Source organism: Fonsecaea nubica (genome assembly GCF_001646965.1).
Source record: "Fonsecaea nubica strain CBS 269.64 chromosome Unknown Scaff3, whole genome shotgun sequence".
Taxonomy (NCBI): Eukaryota; Fungi; Ascomycota; class Eurotiomycetes; order Chaetothyriales; family Herpotrichiellaceae; genus Fonsecaea; species Fonsecaea nubica.
The window spans coordinates 166,155-177,583 of record NW_019173676.1 but is presented as its reverse complement, the minus strand read 5'-3'; the positions used below and the strand labels follow the sequence as shown (position 1 = coordinate 177,583).

Here is an 11,429-nt window from a genome sequence, read left to right as displayed (position 1 = left end):
CTTGGTAACATGAGAACACCATCTCAAGCGTGGCTATCGACTGCGGTGGGCTTGGCGCCTATGACGACCTTCTTCTCGGACGCACCAAAGCCGCTCGACTCGCCGTCACTGTATCTTTCATCAGTGACTGCGACGTTTGGAGCCTTGGACTTCACAAAGGGCCAGTGTCCCCTGGTCTCCTTGAACCTCAACAAGACGAAGCCCAGAATGACGACGATCCAGAAGACGTTGTAACTGATGACGCTGCCGTAGGTGGCGCTGTTCTGCCAGCCCAAAAGGGCGTTGAAGATACCCCAGCCACCGCCGCCATTCAGCACCGGGTTGCAGCAGTTGACGTGCCAGACACTGGACCGGATATCATATGACCCGGGGCCAGAACCGTTCTCGGCAGCGTCACCACCGCTGGCCTTGTTGAATTCGTGTTGCTCGAAATACCAGACGGCCCGAGAAAAGAGGCCGGCCGCGACAAGATACAGGAAGCAGGTGCTGGCAATGAGGAAGAACTGCAGGGGAGCCATGTTGCCGCCCTTGTAGATGATGAAGCCAACCAAGCAGCCAGCCGCGAGACCACAGACGGTGGGTAACGGGATCGAGCTGGCCGAGACGCCGAGACTCACACCTCCGATGAAGACGATGGCCTCAATCCCCTCACGCAGAATGGTGATGAAAGGGAGGAGGAACATGGCATACTTCTGAGCCCAATCCTTGATGCGAGTGCCGAGCTTGCCGTGCTTGTTGTCCTTGGCCTCAAGAGCTTTTGCAAGCTTGACTCGCCATTTGGCCTGCATCTTGGACACGCGCAGAAGAGCAGCACCCATGATTGCGATGATGATGGAGGCAATGAGCGCAAAGATACCCTCCCAGAGGGCCTCGGCGTTCCCCCAGGCGTCACTCCCAATGCCATAGAAGGCGCCGATCATACCACAACCGATGATCAGACATATCACGAACCCTATGAGGGTGCCGTACCAGACCTGCAAAGCACCAAAGGTAAGGAACACATCACCGAAAGAGGTAGGGCCACCAACGTACCTGGTTCCGCAACTTCTTATAGACAGTCCTGTCTTGATCGGGGCCCAGCTGCTGCTTGAGGAAGGACAGCAGAACCGAGACGACAATGGTGGTCTCCAATGTCTCTCTGAAGACGATGAAAAACACCGGAACGGTGAAGACGTCGGGCATGGCTGCGGTTGGATTGTTTCGGTGCTCTCAACTCAGGTAAGAATACCTTCTCCCGTCCTGACAGACAGTACTACTTGCTGGCACCTATGGACTCTTGCGGTCTCCGGGAAAACAACAGGTAGGCAGAGGATAGAGGAGAAGATTGGGCGGACGATATCTGGGAGGACAGCATCTGATAAGATTATCTTCCTGGACCGGAGACATGGTGGAATCAGGTCATGAGTGACTTGCAAGTCAAGGGGTGGGTGCAGACTGCGTCCCGAACGCTCCACGGAAAACATCATTCGATGCCAAGTCTACGCCAAGCCGATGCCAAGGATGCCCAGACTGCGCCCAAAAAGTCTTCCACCTCGCCATGCTCGCGTCAGTCCACTCTTCCACTCTTCCGATGTCGCTCTCTCACTGGTTTGCTCCATCTTCCGCTCTTCTCGACGATCCTCTCGTGCGCCAAGAGGTTCCCATTCCACCTGTTCGAGCTCCTAACGAGACAAGTTGACCAAGCCATTATTCAAGCCATTGAAGACGCCCCGCCCAGCTTCTCGCTCATTGACCTGCCAGCAAGCTAACAATCGCAGCTCGTTGCCGCCCCCCTTTCGTCCCTACCTACCGTCTCACGAGAATGAGTCGGTCGACTGCTTGCATCGGCTGATATCCCGGTTTAGCAAGAACAAAAATTTGAAATTCACGCAAGCAGAGAAATTTTTTTGGCACGATCACCTCCGTGGTTCCACCTTCGAACGTCCCGATTTCACATCGACTCGACGTCCTCCTCTTCGATTCCGATCGCCCACATGTCCATCTTGAAGCTTTCCGCGATCAACTCTCTGCAAGCTCGTATCGACTACAGCTACAAGCGCCCAACAAAAGACGGTGGGCTGCACAGTCGGAATACCAAGAAGCTCATTATTACTCACTTGGGAGTATGCATCAGATAAAGAAAACTGATCCGAGCACAGCTCGCAAGACAACTGGACCGGGATCCACCAGATTAGATCACAAGCTATTGAGCCTACTTATTCAAAATTTATCTGCTCAATCATTTTCTGACACCACCTCAATCCTCCATATTCTTTACTCGCATTTTTCGACAAACCAACGAAGCAGTCTCTCTCTTTGACGGTATGCCGTCTCTCTCCAATACCTTTGCGGTCGGATTTCTTTTCTCATCGAGATGCGCGGGTGATCCCAGGCCTTAATCCTTCAACGGGCTAGAACACATGCTTTAACCGACCAGCTTGGCGACGAATACAAGCATCAGCTTGTTCTGACTTGGTATGCTCTGGACCACTTCTGCCAAGGTAACGACCAGCGTCCAAGCTCTTTCTTTACAGGTGGGATTGTTTTCGTCTCGGCTGTTCGCCTTACGACTTGCATCGCTCTCCACCGTCGAGGCCCAATGAGCCCGCCATCTGGTCGAAATCCATCAGACCACAGAAAATTTGACCAGCGTTTCTTTCTTGCCGATCTGGTAATATGAGTGATAATCTTATCAGATCGTTCACCTGATGCTTCAATTTTTTCTCCCCGCCGCGTCGGAGCAGCATCGGAGCGGCATTGAAGGTGGCAGGGGTCGTGCGACATCTTCGTAAAGTTTTTCCGCTTTGCCGATAGCTGGCGTCCGGACCCTCGCCTTTCAAAACATCTTATCTGATAATTGATGCTCGATCTCTCTCCTTACTCTCAACGAGCACATCTCCAAGCCAGGCATCATGGCTCTGTCTCTGTCAAACCTCCTCTTTGTCTGCGCAGCCTTCTTGCTGTCGTTCGCCTCTGCAGCGACTCGCGTGTATAATTTCACCGCTGGCTGGGTGAACACAAATCCCGATGGCATGTTCGAGAGGCGTACCATTGGCATCAATGGCCAGTGGCCGTTGCCTCGCATCGAGGCCGACGTGGGAGACAGGGTCATTGTCAATCTGACCAACGATCTCGGGGATCAGTCTACCTCCATTCATTTCCACGGGCTTTTCCAGAATGGCACCAATCACATGGATGGCGTCGCCGGTGTGACGCAGTGCGCGGTCCCCCCTGGCTCCAGCTTTGTCTACGATTTCAATGTATGCAGAACCTCCCGCCTCAAGATACGTGGTCCTGGACTAACGTTGGGATCAGGTCACTCAACCGGGCACATATTGGTACCACTCGCATGCCAAGGGACAGTATCCAGATGGATTCAGAGGGCCCCTGATCGTCCACGACCCAGAAAACCCTTATGCAGACGAGTACGACGAGGAGTTGGTGTTGACGCTCTCGGACTGGTATCATGAACAAATGCCCGTGCTGATGAAAAAGTTCATGAGCGTAACCAACCCTACGGGAGCTGAGCCAGGTAAGCTGAAATCGAATGCTTGCCATCATTCGTCATTGCGCTAACGACATGGGAATAGTACCGCAATCTGCTCTGATGAACGACACCCGCAACCTCCAAATCCCCGTGGAACCAGGCAAGACGTACTTCTTGCGCATCATCAACATGGCCGGCTTTGCTGCTCAGTACTTCTGGATAGAGGGCCACACTTTCCGCATCATCGAGGTGGACGGCGTCTACACCGAACCCGCCGAAGCCAGCATGATTTACTTGACCGCGGCGCAGCGGTACGGTGTTTTGCTCACCACCAAGGACAACGCGGACGAGAACTTTGCCATCATGGGTTCCATGGACCAGGATTTGTTCGACGTGATCCCCGAAGGGCTGGATCCCAACGTGACGAGTTTCTTGGTCTACGACGCGGAGAAACCACTGCCGGAGCCCAAGTTTGTGGACGAGTTTGATCCATTCGATGACATGGAGCTTGTCCCGACCGACGGAGAGGAGCTGCTTGAAAATCCGGACTTGGTCGTGCAGCTCGACGTGGTCATGGACAATCTCGGCGACGGAGCAGTAAGTCCTTGACAACAACCCCTTTTTTTCTTCTCGCAAAGCCCCTTGCCTTCCACCTTTTTCCACGCCCTGCATATCTGAGCGCGATACTGACATGCATGGCTCGTTTTGTCTAGAACTACGCATTCTTCAGCGGCATCACCTACACCGCCCCCAAGGTGCCGTCGCTGTACACGGCGCTGAGCACCTCGGACCTCGCCGCCAACCCCATCGTCTACGGGTACAACACGCACTCGTACGTGCTGGGCCACAACCAGATCGTCGAGATCGTGCTCAACAACCAAGACCCCGGCAAGCACCCCTTCCATCTGCACGGGCACGTCTTCCAGGCCGTGGTGCGCGGGCCCGAGGAGTCGGGCGACTGGGACCCCAACGTGGTGACGAACGGCAGCTTGGTGCTCCCCCGCGTGCCCATGAAGCGGGACACCATCCTGGTCAGGCCCAACGGCCACATCGTGCTGCGGTACCGGAGCGACAACCCCGGCGTGTGGTTGTTCCACTGCCACATTGAATGGCACGTCGACTCTGGTTTGGTCATGACCTTTGTTGAGGTATGTGTTTTCCATCCATCCATCCGCAATCAAGTCACCCACGCCCCCTTCCCCCCCTTCTTACTCTTGCCCGAAAAAAAGCAAAAAACATCTTGTGTTGACGTGATATCCGATACTGACGCCGTATATGTGTAATAGTCCCCCCTAACCCTCCAAAACACCCTCGCCGGAAAGATTCCCGAGGACCACCTGGCGGCGTGCGCGGCGGCGAACCCACCCGTCCCGACGGCCGGCAACGCGGGCGCCAACACAGAGAACTTCCTTGACCTGACGGACGCGCCGGCGCCACCGGACCCGCTGCCCGATGGATTCACGACAAAGGGCATCGTGGCCATGACGTTCAGCATCCTCGCGGGCCTGCTCGGTATCGCGACCATCGTGTGGTACGGGCTCGGCGAGATCAGCACCATCGAGGCCGCGCGCGAGCAGGCCAAGATCCAAAAGGCCGCGGCGGAGCGGGGCGTCGTCTCGCGCACCACCTCGGCCGCCTCGTCCGCGGCTCATCCCGCCCTCTTGTCTAGCGGCGCGGGAGGGGAAAATTCCGCACATGTGGGCGCCGACGGCACCGCCACGACACAGGCCAAGTGATCTTTCAAGCGGATAGCGGTCGTGACTTGAGGGACGCAGGCAGGTAGGCCTCGCGCGAGAGAGGGACACAGGCATACAGACACACACACATGTCTAGAGTGTGCCGAGAGGAAGGTTGAGAAGAGGAAAGGGGGGGAATCAAATCAGCGTAATTCATGTTCTCCTGTCATGGACATATCTAGACGCATGCGACGGCTGGGGTCTCTTCTCGATAATTTGAGCCTCATACCCTCTCGTATGTTCATAATCGTGACGCCTTGATTTTTTCCCCATGAGGCACGCAACAAAGTTATATTATTCAACCAGAGGTTTCCTGACTCAAAGTAACCTGATCTGTGACCAACATGCCAGCAATACTTGCGCTGGTCAACGTAGAGAGCACCCCAGAGAACAAAGCCGAGAGCGCGACGCGAGAAACGTCGCCGGCCCGAGAAGGAGCAATCTGACTGAGCACGCCGATCTGGGTTCCGAGGGAGCCGAAGTTGCCAAAACCTGTAATGGAGGATATTAGCATCAATCCATGCACAAATGCGACGATCACACGAAACTCGCTGCTAACGAGCGCTTCACGTGCTGGGAAACTTACCGCACAATGCATACGTCGCAATCAGCTTGGACCGCGGGCTCATGTTGATATACTGTGCCTCGCTCGTGAGAGAGTTGTACGCCACAAATTCGTTGGCGACGACTTTGATTCCGATGAGTTGTCCCACTTTCAGCAGATCATCACGGGGCACACCCAAAAGGAAGGCCACTGGGTAACAGATGTATCCCAGGATCAATTGGAGGGTCAGGTATGGGCCACCATCTTGGGTAATGTTGATGTATCTATTCCAAGAGAAACGATAAGTTAGTCTTCGGGAGTTTAGAAATAGTATATCCGACCCTTGGTGAATCGGTATAGGAGACAACTTACCTTCCCCACCACCCTAGAAGAGCGTTGATCAAGCCAATCAATGCAATAATGCAGAGTAAAGTGGCCACAATCATGCCCGCGATCTTGATACCGAGCCAAGCACCGTTGGCAAACGCATGCAGGGCATTGGTTGCGCGATGTTCATCGTCATCAGGAATGACCACCCGGCCTGAGGTGATGGTCTCCTCTGTTTCCGGGTATCGCATCTTTGACACCGCCAGGGACGCCGGGATTGACATGATACAAGAAGACACCAGAGCCTGGGGGTTCAATCCCAACCCGATATATGCTACCAGCACGGAGCCGGCAATGGTAGCAAAACCAGAACACATGACTTGATGAATTTCTGCCAGGGTCAAGTGAGGCACGAACGGCCGCACAAGCATGGCAGATTCTCCCTGTCCAATGAAAGGAGAAGCAGCTGCCACGACAGCTTCAGCACCAGAGACACGCAAGCTCCAGAAGAAGAACACGGCAAACTTGCCAATGAACCATTGCAGGATACCCAGGTAGTAGAGGACCTGTACAAAAGCAACGAAGAAAATGATCGGTGGCACGACTCCCGTCAAGAACCAGTGCAAATCGATGACACTGTCCGCCGTCAAAAATGAGGTACCCTGATCTGCGAATCCTAGTAGCTGACGAGCGAGGAAGGAGATGAAGTTGAAAATATCGTAACCGGCTTTTGTACGGAGCACAAACACCGCAATGACGAACTGCGTCAACATGCCACCGATCACCGTGTGCCAGCGAATCTTGCGGCGGTCACGCGAAGTAAGCCAGAGGAGAGCTATCATGACAGCGAGCCCCAGGAGGGAAATGGCACGATTTCCACGGGTGTTATCAGCAGATTCCTCTGAAACGAAAGATCCGACCAGGATGGTAGCCAGAGCAACCAGCGCAGCAAGCCAGATGCGTAGTTTCTCTGGGATTGCCTGGTAGACTTTGACACCCGTGTTGTTCCAGATAAAGTGCATTGGTTTAGTGATGATGGTGATTGGAACCCAGAAGAAGATCAGGCGCAGGGTGATGGCGAGGTAGAGGAGGAACGGAATAAGCCAGCCCAAGTCGTGACGGTGCAGAACCAACCCAGCAATCCACCATCTGCGACAAAAGATCAGGGGGTTTAATCATGATGATAAGGACGACAGAACTCACCCGGTGAACAGCAGCCAAATGAAGAGGTGGACAAGGATCTTGTATTTCGAATATACTCTTGAGAGACGATGCTGTTTCCCCTCTTCCTCAGAACCGTTGGTCGACACCCGCGCGGGATTCACATCTCCTTTCTCAGCATCATCCATGGTGATGAAATCCTTTTCATTGACCGCTTCCGAGGGATGGCGGAGCTGGTGCTTCACATAATCTTGCGGATTTTTGCCAGCGACATGCTGGTCGATGGTGGTGCCGTCGGCATAGAGGACCTCGTCGTGGCGCCCACTTAACGAGGGGCGGCCGTGATGGAGGTGCTTGTGCTGATGTTCGTGGGAGTAATGCAGAGCCAAATCCGGGTTCTCGTCAACGTCCTTCTGCAACGAAGGGTTATGACCATGAGCGGGAATGTCGTGGTGCGTCCGTCTGCGATCCCCAATCTCGGCCGGCGCATCGGTAGGGTGCATCTGGACAGCGTCGTCGTTGATACCCTTGACCTCTTTGGGGTCGACGGGGGCTGGATTTGAGCTCATCCTGTGGGCTGTCTCCGCTCGTGTTTGTCGTCCAGGTACTTGGTGAGCACAGTGGATCGCAGAAAAGAAAGAGCGACCAGGAGGACTGGGACGAAGGCGACAAAAGTGATCAACCACGGAGACATGATGGAGTCGGGGTATTAAATTATCTTTTGGATTTTTTCTTCCCTTGTTCAGGCTGTGCGTTGCGCGTGGGTGGTGAGCACCAATGCTGCAGGGTGTGATCTTCCAGAAATCCGTAAAAGGATGGTAGCTCCGGCGAGCTTGCAGGGGCAAGGCCGGCTGGAACTGTGCGAATCTCAATGCAGGGAGTGGATCGTAGAGGTAATAGTGGTGATCTGCTTGCCGAGGACAAATCTATAGAGGAGGAGGAAAGATGAGTGGTGGGATGCCAGCGGAATGGATGGAGGCCGTGGGTGGCTCGACGCCACCGATGGACCAAATGTTACAACGCTACGAGGCTTGGCATTGTCGCAGTTGGAGAAGCGCCGTATCTCATCGCCTGCGCCGACATGCCTCTCGGTGCCATTTTGCACAAATTTCTCGATCTCAGCCTTGGATTCGACCTGCTCAACGAGGGCCATCCAGAGCATCCTGCGCTTGACTATCAGGCCAAGCAATGTCAGAGGAGTTTGCCAAGTGATAAGAGAGGGCAACGAGGGATTCCACTGTCCAGTTTTGGAGGCTTACCAGCCCGATCGCTTCGTCCGATGCAACATGGCTGTCATGGGGCTGACAGTTCCTCGACCCTTCCCATCGAATCACAGGCGTCTCATCTTGGACATGCCCTGGTCAGCAGTTGTCTCCCAATCCACACTTCGGTCGCCTCCGCTTTCTGGGCGAGCCCAAGGATTCCTGGGTACTCCATCTTGTGCCCCCAGGTGGACAACGAGGGCACCAACAAGGGAGGGCGCACGGGCGATAGACGAACCCTCGTATACGCGGTTACAGTTGCCACAATCTGGACAGTCCGTGCTTGCAGCCTCGGCCCCTTCCAGATGCTTACCTAGCCGCCCACTACTACGACGAGTACTCGGACGGACGAACTCCAGAAGAATGCACAATTTCCTGGCCGAGATAGCAGAAATGCCGACTACTCCTTTCTCCTTGCACGAGCAGAAGTAGATAATATCTTTGCGTAACTATCGGTGGAGTTGGCTTTTCTCGCCACAGACCCTTCATCTGCCAAACTCCTCGCTATCAATGAAAGTCACGACATTAAAACAGACTATTTATGGCATGCCGGAAGCACATGCGAACCATGAAATATCCCACGCAGGTCCCGTCGGCACTCAGAGCTCGCTTCCTAACAATGACCCCTGCAAGGCCTGAGGACCCTTGTTCTCGCCTCGCGTGCTCAAAATCCCGAACCGTAGAAACACTTCGGAGCATGTGACCAGGATGGAGATCACGATCAGGACGATGATGATCCAATTGATCCGCGACATCTTATCATCAGAAATATAGTCTGACAAGACCTCGGTCAGGTCGAGGAACACACGACAGCGTTCGTTGAGGATCTGAATTCGAGGTTTGATTTCAAGATACTCGCGTACCGCGTTGTATAGTGGATGTAAGGTGGGCTCGCTATCCCAGATCAAATTGGGTACGTCGAGGACATTCGATGCTAGATGGTCGCAAGAGTTAGCCCACATATCACCCAGCAGATAAGGCGAAAGGTAACCTTACACAAGTTGACCTCCACTCGGCTCTTATATAGTCCTCCAAGCAGCTTGATCACTTCTTCTCGTTTCAGACCCAGCTCTCCTGTCTTGGCCAATTTGCCAGGGACATCTTTCGCCGCTTCCATCTGCGCAGCCATGGTTTCCTCAAAGAAGCTTAGCTTGGTGCTCTGGGCAATGGCATGGCTGATGGCCAGCTTGATCATATGATCGCCACTGCGAAGTGTGATCATGTCGTTGTATACTCGAGGCCGCAGAATCTCATTGTTGTATTCGAAGTGGAAGTCTTCCGTCTCAAAGTCTTCCTCGTCTAGAGCATTTATGGTAAGGGTGATCGGCGACACGACGTTGGTCTTCTGGTCAACGATCGTGGCAAAGGCAAAGTCGGCCAGGACATCTTTCTCCTGCTTCTCGCTAAAATTCCAGAAGACGACCACCCCATAGCTGAAGACAAACATTTCTGCGAATCGGTATGCGTCGGGAGGCAGACTCGCGCCTGGACTGTTCGACCTTTGTGAATGGTCACTCTCTCTCCATCGCCCATTGAGTCGCGGCCGTTCCAAGTTGCTGGAGTCACCTGAATTTGACTCAACAGCCTGCTCGTCCGGCGTGTAATTCCCCCTCACGGAATGTTGTTCTTCTTCCTCTGCGTAATATGGTTCACTGTAATCTCTTTGCTCGCTGCGGGCAATCTCTTCATCTAGGACTGTTCCGCCTTTGGCGCTCTGGACTGGCGGGCTGCTTCGGATCCGGTATCCTTCATTTCCTGGTAGCAGGGGCAGATGATATGCGCAGTACAGACAATCGTCATAGAGCTTAGCTCTGGCACCATGACGCTGCCTAACAAAGGTCGCCGTTGACTGCAGTTTATATGCTTGAGCTGTGCAGTAGGCCGTGACTCTCGGGAGCTCCTTTTCCGTACGCCTTGCTTTGGGTAATCTCTCCGCATAACTTTTGACACCTTCTTTCCCAGGTTTGCGGTAATCTTCATCGTCTCTCGGTGGGCCTTTATCGGCGTCGGGCGCAAAATCACCTTTCTCTTCTTCCTCCTCAACAGCCTCGGGCAACAGAACCAGCTTTTCGGACGTTTTGGTGGACCGAGAAGGCAAATGCGGACCGACATAACGACCAGTGAGTCTCGGATCGACAGGTCTACCTGAGTTGGTACGAAAGGCTCGAGGTCTCTGGGGATGTCTATTGTGAGCGGAAGGGACGTCGGACGCATATTGCAGGACGCTGTCTACGGTGATGAACCGAGAAGGCTGCTGTCTTCGGGCCTGTGGGAATGGCCGGGTTTCGCGAGGATCAGAGACCTGTTCCAGCTCCATGTTAGTTATCGCCTCAGCCAACATTCTCGAGGAGGCGGAGATGAGATCATGTCGGGGGAGACGCACCAAAACGCTGGGCCCTCTTCTGGCCGTTGAGCTCGGGGGAGCCATATTGCTGCTGGTCGCGGCTGCCACAAGAGAGTAGTGATAGGTGTCTAGGGAGAGGAAGCGGTATTTGTCGGAGTGCAGGAATGGGTGAGAGCAAACGATAGAACCTCTCAACTCGTCTAACCTACAAACTCCAACATGTCAGTGGTTCGTCATCCCGGGCTCCTCTTCCGCGAACGAACCACGCCAAGACGTTCCAATCAGCCATTTATCTCAGTGGGTCCAGATGATGTTGGACATCGAGGAACCTACCAGGACCATCGTGCTGGGGCAATGGTCTGGTTATTCGGTCGGCTTTCAAAACACTCCTGACATTATAGAAGTGAGCATAGTTACCTCGTTCACAGCAGCATATGGAGGCTTTGTTGCGGGTTGAACAAGGCATGTCACTTGTTCGCCCATATACGACGCCCGGAACGCGTTTGGGAGTATCCAAGCTCTCCACTTGCGAGTCCCGATAGCTACGTCCGACTCTAATAATCAAACAGCTGGTTATACAATCCTATGA

General features: G+C 54.0%; 4 protein-coding genes across 4 annotated transcripts; 1 reads left to right on the top strand and 3 right to left on the bottom strand.

Annotated features, from left to right (window-relative positions):
- Window positions 1–23: 23 nt before the first annotated feature.
- Window positions 24–1,182, bottom strand: AYO20_00742 (hypothetical protein; the record flags this gene model as incomplete). Its single annotated transcript, XM_022639051.1, has 2 exons — window positions 24–974; window positions 1,033–1,182. The coding sequence occupies 2 exons, from the start codon at window positions 1,180–1,182 to the stop codon at window positions 24–26; spliced, it is 1,101 nt and encodes a 366-aa protein (XP_022504842.1).
- A 1,709-nt stretch (window positions 1,183–2,891) lies between these two features.
- On the top strand, window positions 2,892–5,202 carry AYO20_00741 (hypothetical protein; the record flags this gene model as incomplete). The annotated part of the gene is made up of 5 exons (XM_022639050.1): window positions 2,892–3,239; window positions 3,295–3,511; window positions 3,570–4,063; window positions 4,180–4,614; window positions 4,753–5,202. 5 exons carry the CDS (start codon window positions 2,892–2,894, stop codon window positions 5,200–5,202), a joined length of 1,944 nt encoding a protein of 647 aa, XP_022504841.1.
- A 298-nt stretch (window positions 5,203–5,500) lies between these two features.
- Window positions 5,501–7,803, bottom strand: AYO20_00740 (hypothetical protein; the record flags this gene model as incomplete). Its single annotated transcript, XM_022639049.1, has 4 exons — window positions 5,501–5,694; window positions 5,789–6,030; window positions 6,119–7,222; window positions 7,277–7,803. 4 exons carry the CDS (start codon window positions 7,801–7,803, stop codon window positions 5,501–5,503), a joined length of 2,067 nt encoding a protein of 688 aa, XP_022504840.1.
- Window positions 7,804–9,095: 1,292 nt separating this feature from the next.
- Window positions 9,096–10,924, bottom strand: AYO20_00739 (hypothetical protein; the record flags this gene model as incomplete). Its single annotated transcript, XM_022639048.1, has 2 exons — window positions 9,096–9,430; window positions 9,493–10,924. The coding sequence occupies 2 exons, from the start codon at window positions 10,922–10,924 to the stop codon at window positions 9,096–9,098; spliced, it is 1,767 nt and encodes a 588-aa protein (XP_022504839.1).
- Between the last annotated feature and the right edge of the window lie 505 nt (window positions 10,925–11,429).